At 44.2% G+C, this 7,829-nt stretch overlaps 1 protein-coding gene across 3 annotated transcripts in view; it reads right to left on the bottom strand.

Moving 5' to 3' along the window:
* Positions 1 to 1,837: 1,837 nt before the first annotated feature.
* The window catches only part of tiam2a (TIAM Rac1 associated GEF 2a), a 69,081-nt gene continuing 63,089 nt past the window's right edge, over positions 1,838 to 7,829 (bottom strand). Inside the window, exons 20-28 of one of the 3 annotated variants that reach the window (XR_005708253.1) lie at positions 6,650 to 6,829; positions 6,246 to 6,364; positions 5,545 to 5,653; positions 5,072 to 5,130; positions 4,857 to 4,959; positions 4,524 to 4,620; positions 3,861 to 4,015; positions 2,653 to 3,515; positions 1,838 to 2,558 (exon numbers count right to left, since the gene is read on the bottom strand). Coding sequence is in view for 2 of the 3 variants with exons in the window: in XM_040137571.1 (XP_039993505.1) it covers positions 2,812 to 3,515; positions 3,861 to 4,015; positions 4,524 to 4,620; positions 4,857 to 4,959; positions 5,072 to 5,130; positions 5,545 to 5,653; positions 6,246 to 6,364; positions 6,650 to 6,829 (1,526 nt within the window). In the remaining variant the exon portion in view is untranslated. Of the gene's footprint in view, positions 3,516 to 3,860; positions 4,016 to 4,523; positions 4,621 to 4,856; positions 4,960 to 5,071; positions 5,131 to 5,544; positions 5,654 to 6,245; positions 6,365 to 6,649; positions 6,830 to 7,829 lie in introns of all 3 variants that reach the window. The other 2 variants (XM_040137571.1, XM_040137572.1) reach the window with 2 other exon arrangements.

Raw genomic sequence — 7,829 nt, 5'->3', positions numbered from 1 at the left:
CCCACTCATAGCCTCTTTTAGCACAGGGAGACAGCAGACTGCTCTTAGGCTTGGCATTTCCACCTGGCATAAGCATGCATTTTTTAAAACGTTTTTCCCTGCGCCCAAGGAGCAATAGTTACCTATTGGTGTACATGAAATCCTGGGACAGAGACAAGAACCACAAGGCACATAAAGATCCTGGGTGGGCTGGAGCGGCTTCAAAACCTGGTTCCAGGATGTGACAACTCAGAGCAGAGTTGTGTGTTTTTGGCAGAATAAAGAAAAGCATGCTAGTCACCCACAATAGCGCTTTAAGAGTGAATATCTCTTTATGTCTCAGTTCTTACTGCAGAACTAACTCGTGTAACACCTTGTCCTGTGGGACCTTAAAGAAACGTCAGTGGTTTCAGGGTGATTTAGAGACAGAGTTCAACATGGCAGCACCATATCCAGGCCATTTTTTTCCTTTCTCTATGTACTGTACTGCTTAGTCACTTGGGAGACGGAGCTTAAAGGGAGGAGGAGAGTGCTGGGAATTTGTCAGCTCAAAAAAGAACTCTTGTTGTATTAAAGGAAGAGGACTCCTATTAAAATCATTTTTGTATGAAAACCTGGCAATCTCGTTTTGTATGTTAATATTTGTGTAAGTTTGTCTACTAATGTACATATTCATCTATACACTCAGGATTCAAAACGTCCGGCTCTCAAACTGGCAGATGAGACAAACAAATTCTAACCTATAACATATATACATATATATATATATACACACACACATTTATATACACACACACATATATATATATATATACATAAAAGTTACATAGGTGCTTTAAGCAAAATAAAGCGGAAAGTAGCCATGCAGATAGCACTGGGTCTATGTGTGAAAATTAATGAAACTTGAAAAACATCCTTTAATTGATGATGAGGGGGCTTTCAGTCTGCTGACATTAATATAAAAGAGAATTAAGTATAGAAAAACAAATTGTCCTTGTGGAGTAGCTAGATGTGCTCAGCCGATAGAACATTTCCCAACATGTAGCATGGTTGACTGCACACACATCCGTGTATCAAACTCGAGCACGGCAGTAAAGACTTTTTCCTAAGTCTTTCTTCATGTAACTGTGGCCCACTTCTGTCAGATAATTATGTATTCTACTGAGGATACCTTTCCTTCCAATACCAGGATATAGAACTGTGTGTTTCCTATGACAGCTAATCAGGGACCGGTGGCAAGTCTAGGCCTGGGACTGAGACTGATAAAACACTTACATCCCAGTACTGCGTTACCTGTCAGTAGAGCAGAAAGGACATGCAAAAGTGAACCCACAGACTTTGAAGGGCAAGTTGAAACTTTCTCCAGACGTCATTCACAGATAAAACGTTTATTTATAAAACAATTCCATAAGAATGGAATAATGGGGCATTCACATTCATTGGTATCCTAGCATTAAAGGCATGGTAAAGTTGGGCTGAGAGGGTAAAGAATGGAGTAGTGGTTTGCCTTTTGATAGTACCTCAGCATGTGCTTCAGGCTATGGCAAACAATGTTTTACAAAAATATTAGCTGCATTTATGCAAATTCCTGCCTTGTTTCTCATCTGTACAGTGTCAAGTATGTATGAGAGAAAACATAAATGTGTCAAAGATAGAAAAGATTATATATACAGGACACAAACATAACAAGGAACACTGGGTTTAAAACATTATTGCAGTTTAAATCATTCCGTTAAGTAGCCTCATCTCAAAAACATTTGTACATTCAAATGCAAACACTGGAAATTACAATCTTTAGCGAAAGACAACCAAAATCCAGTAGGCTACATTTAAAATGAAGTGAATAAACGTCAAACTGTCATATGTATTTTTTTTATTGAAGAGTAGACCAGATCTTTAACCAACTGTTCAAGTCTTCACCCAAAAAGTTACATTGCTAAGATATACATAATCAAGACCTATTAATAAATAAAAACAGCATTAATAACATTAAAAACTATACAAATAAAAAATATTTCAAATATATAGGCAAACAGTGTACTTTAGTGCAGAAAATCCCACAAAAAGGCTTAGTTACGAAAGTCAGTCTACTTCCCGTTCATTTAAGCCAATGTCCTCTCTGCCACAGCTCTTTGTGTCGCTCTTGTTAGTCTGTGATAGCTTTTACTCAGTGCCTCCTTTCATTTAATTTCTGACGAAAATACAATTTTCAGAAAACCTGCTGTGCCATAACTGTCGCAAAGCGCCAATGTGGCCGTCTGAAAAACTCATTCTATCTCAGTTTCCCGTGGACATGTATTATATATGTAATATATATATATATATATATATATATATACTGTGGACTTGTCCCCCTCTTTCAACTTTCAACTCTCTACTTCTTGAAAAGGTCAAGGAATGAATAAAAGCTTCCAATCGGCATGAGCTGCAGGGGACACGTGGATGGAATGCGTCACTCAGACGGTTTGTGGGGAGGAGGCAAAGCCCAGAGAGCTGAGGAGATCGCCGGGACGCATCAGTGCTTGGCAGATTCATTGCAGTCATCGTCGCTGTGACAGAAATCACCTCGCTTCGCCTCTCTAGGGGGAAAAAAAACTGAGTCCGTCAGCCAACAGGTTTTCGTTAGAATACATGGCTTAAACCTAGCCTTTAGCGGGCAGGTGTGTGGCTTACTGAACTGTCTTTTTGAAGGGAGGCACAGCTTCACAGCCACCCTGGCAGAGCCTGCAGTGAACGACGGGTTTGTCCTGTTGTGACTAATGGGCTCGGGTCTGACTTTTATGACCACTAACCTGTGGCCCAGGTACAGTAAAGTCTCGTCCGTCCCAGCCCCTAGGAGGAGGTGGCATTTCCAGAGTCAGTGGCGCAGCTCTCAGCTGGGTCATAGAAACAGTCCTCATTGACTACAGACGTCAGGCTTTGAACACTAAACTCTCTCTCCAGCAACACGTTGAGGTCCACAACCCCTGGTGATGATACTGCGTCCGTCTGGCTGTCCAGTGACCTGCTGTGCTCCTTCATGTTCAACAGTCCACCCTGACTCCTCCTGAAACTGCCGGGTTTCCTCTTAACAGCACTGAAGTGTCCCCGCATCAGCTTGGGTTGGGTCTCGGGAGTGTCCCCGACCCCCTCAGGTTGAACACAGGGTGCCGGTGCACATTTTGAGACAGCGTCCTCTGAGAGTTTAAGCTGAAGGAATTGAGCCTCAATGGCGCTAGTTGGGGAGCTGCTGTCTCCACTGTCCCTCCTCGTTCCCCCCTCACTAAAGCCGTCATCATCCTCATCACTTAAAATATCGGACTCTTTGACAGAGGCGGGGCGGGGCTGTGAATTGGACCCCGGGGTCTGAGGCCAGTTCTGCTGGACAGGGAGGATTTGCGAGTCAGAGGGGGTGCAGGGCGGAGGAGCGCCAGATAAGCTGTAGGTTCCGCTGCTCAGGCTTCCTTCATCTGAGTCTGGCCCCAGCTTGGGATTCCCAGCCTGGGCGGACAGATCTCCAAGTGGCTGCTTACACAACCAGGAGGCCCTGGAGGAACCTGGTGGCGAAGGTGGAGACAGAGGTCAGAAATTGCACGCTTATCTGAGCAAAACACTTGCACCTATAAAAAGTAAGATATGACGATTTGTAAGGTAAAGGCATACTTAGAGCTACAAAGCTGATGATTTTTAAAGCCGAATGACCTTAAAGGTTAAATGCCATTCAGCAAGAAACTCCCCTATGCCCTATGTGAGCGTGTTTTATTTTTGTACCGCAGTCCCAGGAAGCAGTGCCTGGTACTCGAATCAAGTGTCAAGTGTTTCACAGATCTTTAATTGGAAGTAGTATCTCCTCCGTGAAACATACAAGCATACATTTCCCAAGAATGCCTCTGAACTCTCACCTAGCCTGGCGGAGGAGGGCAGGGTAGTGCGCAGGGGGGCCAGGCGCTCCTTGCAGCTCCTCTCCTGCGTGCCCTCGCTCTTCATGTTCCTCCTCACGCTCTCCCTGAGGATGGCGCGGATCACCTTGATGATGCTGACCTTGCTCTCTGGCACACTGGGGAAGGCACAGCAGTGGTACAATAGTAACATGAGCACAGGGCATGTTAAACTTGATTTCAGAAGCTAAATATAGATTAAGAGGATTGGTGAGAGAGCTCCATTGTGTCCCCAGTGACATGGGTGATTTAATTCATTAGGAGTGATCCCGGTTTCCCAGTGTGTAATGAGAAGTACCAGTTCGGTCACAGGCTTCACTCTCCCCGCTCTCTACATGTAGACAGTTGGCACCATTAAATGCTAAAACAACAGTAGTAAATTTGGCATCCATGGGAAGAAATGCAGATAACTACAACTTAATGTGTCTTATTTGGGGACCATGATATGAAAACAAAAATGGCCTTACAAGATTAGATGGTTGGACTACATACGACACAATGCTACATGGATAGGGGACAAAGGGAAACATTTGTATATTCTATATACTACATTTTCTGTAGTAAAACGACTTTGGTATTCAGGAGAATCAATCATCCCCGCTTCCACCTGAGAGTTTCATCTCTGACCTGCTACACAGCTGGAAGATGGTTTCGGGTCTCCCTTTCACTTCAGACCTGGAGTGAATCAGCTCCCAGATGCAGCTGCTTTCCGTGCCAGGTCCTGGGACCGCGAGGAAATAAAAAGGAGAGGCTTTTAATCACACAGTCCAAATGTGCTTTATGGCTTTCAGAAGAAAATAAGTAAGGGGGGGAGCTGAATGGAAATGCCAGAAGAGGTGTGTGTGTGTGTGTGGACAAAGAGAATGAGCTTAAAGTGTGTGTGGGGAAATATGATAGAACAAGAAGATTTAGTGGGAGTGATTTAGTGGGGGGTAATGTGGCAGTGTGCGGGCCCCTTACCTGCAGTATTTCCCAGTCTGACCTGCAGCGCAGAGAGCGGGATGAGCCAGCGGAACTTAAAAGGGTCTGAATCTCCGTGAGAGAGTGCCGAACGAGGGTTGGCCTGGTCATCACGCAGAAAATGCCACACGGGGACAAGAAAAACGCTGTGTTTCACACCAAGACGATGTTTATGGCATGTGAGAGTAAATGAGTGCAACAGACACAATACTTACAATCTTCTTTTTCAGCTTGTTGTTTTCCCTGTAGACCAATATCACCGCTTTCTTGAACACTGGTGAGAGAGAACACATCAACGTCTTAGTTCTGACTGCGAATGCCTCTTGGGGAAAGCCGACTGAAGGAGTGCAGCACACAGAAGCATTTTAGATGCCAGCTTGAAGCCTTAAAGCATACATCAGCGCTACAGCTACAGATATTGAAATTCACTGATATCTGTTTTGAGTGCTACCGCAGGAAATTCGGTGTGGCACTACAGCAAACCTGGTTTGCACCGATTAATCATTTTCACTGCAAGCATCTGTGGGTGACATAAAATTGTCTTCTCTCTGTTGATTTGTGACAAGACAAAACCATACGTGGAGTTAGATGGCAACCCGAGCCAAGGTATCGGTTGCCAAGAACCTTGGGGTATGTGCGTTTCCCAGAATGCGAGAGCAAAAGTGGCCGGAGCAGTGTGCAGACTCACCAAACACGGTCATTTCGGGGTCTTTTCTCATACGACCCAGCGATGGATGCGGGTTGAGCCAGACCACGGAGGAATGCATGAGAAACTCTCCCATCGAGATCTCTGTGACCTGAGAGTGACACACACACACACACACACATACATGAGTTGTTTTGGAAGAGAGTGGAGGCTGAAGAATAACAAGCAAGACTTTTGGCTTTTCACTGCTGTGTGAGATACATACTAAGCATCCATGTCTGTGCACGGAGATCCACAGACACCACAAACTAGTGTTTGCATACAGGGCTGAAAGCTGATTTTCAGGCAAACCTTTATCAGGTCTTTATCTAGGAGCTTTTTAAATACACTGAAAACATACAGCACCCCAGACAACATTATTTAGCATTCAGTTTGAATATTTATACTGCAGTGCTTACCAACTAAATATTCCATCAATTTGTAAATGTATTCAGTTCCTAGCGGCAATGCACAGAAGATGGTGTAAAGAACATAAACAACTCTACTCTGATGTACTAATAGTTTGCTGGGTTGAAGTAGTTTAAACTTATTGTAATAACTTATTGTTATTGCATTATTAAGTATTAAGTGTTTCACTTAATCTTCTATGAGAGTCTCTTTTAGCAAGTGTTGTGTGAGACTCAATGTGACCAACTTTAAACTGTTCTTGGTCGTAGGAATCTGACTCTAAAATGTGTATCTACCTCCTTATCATGGCCAGTCTGCTCAGCAACTAGCTGATCAAACACAGCGCCGTAATCCTCGTAGATCTTCTGCATCTCATTGATGTGGCTGGCCACCTTCTCCATGGCTTTCAGAGCCTCTGCAGGGACGAGAACAGAAGTGTTGAAAGGGATCAATCCCTGGCCGTGCCTGTGTGTGCTTTGCATTACAGTAGCAGGTTTTATTTGCTCATTGTGTGTGCCTCATGTCTGGGGGGAAAAAAATGCCAGTTCTTATGTGCCAAGATCTGTCATGTAATGTTCCCATGCATGACAGCGCAACAACATGACACTGAAACGACAAGTGTGAATTAATATATTTTTAGCACATCTTAACCGTGCGTGGCTATGCGTGTATGTCAATATATACGTATTTCTCTCCCTACCAGTGAGGTGGTAGTGCTCCTCGCTATCGGCATCAGTGAGAGAGACCAGCTCCCGGAGCAGCAGGGGGTACTTAAGCACCCTCTGCACCGGTTTAATCAGGTAGGACTCCAGGGTGGATGAGTGCTGCTTGGTGGGGTTCCTCGCATCCAGGAATTCCTTGAAGGCCTGATCCGTCTTAGCTGAAATAAGAGGAAATGACTGTATTAATATGGATCTTGTACTAGTCTATTATCTTTGCTGTTTGAGACCATCAGGAAACACAAATGCCAAAAAAAACCATAGTTGGAGAGACGTGTGGCGCATATTGTGAGCCAAAGTCAGATGTGACATAGAAAACTGTTGGCCTTCCATTGCATATCACTAGTCCTGTGCAGGCCAGTGCAGAATCACGGTGCAATAACAAGTCCCCAGCAGGGGGTAGTGTAGGCCTCTCCTCAACCTACCATGACACCTGCAGTATGTAAGTGTAAACATCTGCTAATGAATCCATTATGCTCGGTGCATCACCTCTGAGTACCTTAATAAATTGAGGACAAAGAGCTTTCACACAGAAAAAGTAAAAAAAATCAGAAGTGTGATGATAAATACTTAGAAAAGCTGTTTTATTTTTAACCTGGTGAAAACTATCAAGTTGGGACTGCTGAGTTTACGCTGAAGCCAACAGCAGAGTGTGAAATGGCAGGTGTAATACAGAGCCAGCCTCCTATAAAGGTGATGACATTTTCCCTAAACAGTATGCTTCCACTGTGCTTACTGGGGGGGGGGCATTAAAGTAGTAATTATAGCACTGCCAGCCACAGACAGGCAGCCGCCATCGACACCTCCCTGAGTAATTGGCAGGCAATTAATGAGTCGACAAATAAACAGAGAATCTAAGGTAACCCAGGGCCCTTGGCATGATGGGAAAGGGAGGGGATTGATGAAGATGGCAGACACGGGCATATAATTACTTAAAGGGTTGAAAAACGCCCACAGATTTCTTCTCGTTGTCCTTGGATCAGCTGATTGTGACCAGGCTGCGCTGGGTGTTCTGTATCATGCTGAGCCACTTATATACTCGGCGTGTGCACTGTGCAACTATTGCCTTGTTATACTCGACCTTTTTTTATCTGTGCTGTGCAATTATTGTGCTACACATTGTTCTAATACAAGTGTACGACACCAACTATAACATTTAAA

Source organism: Xiphias gladius, chromosome 10 (genome assembly GCF_016859285.1).
Source record: "Xiphias gladius isolate SHS-SW01 ecotype Sanya breed wild chromosome 10, ASM1685928v1, whole genome shotgun sequence".
Lineage (NCBI taxonomy): Eukaryota > Metazoa > Chordata > Actinopteri > Istiophoriformes > Xiphiidae > Xiphias > Xiphias gladius.
The sequence above is the reverse complement of the archived record's forward strand: the minus strand, read 5'-3'. Positions and strand labels throughout refer to the sequence as shown.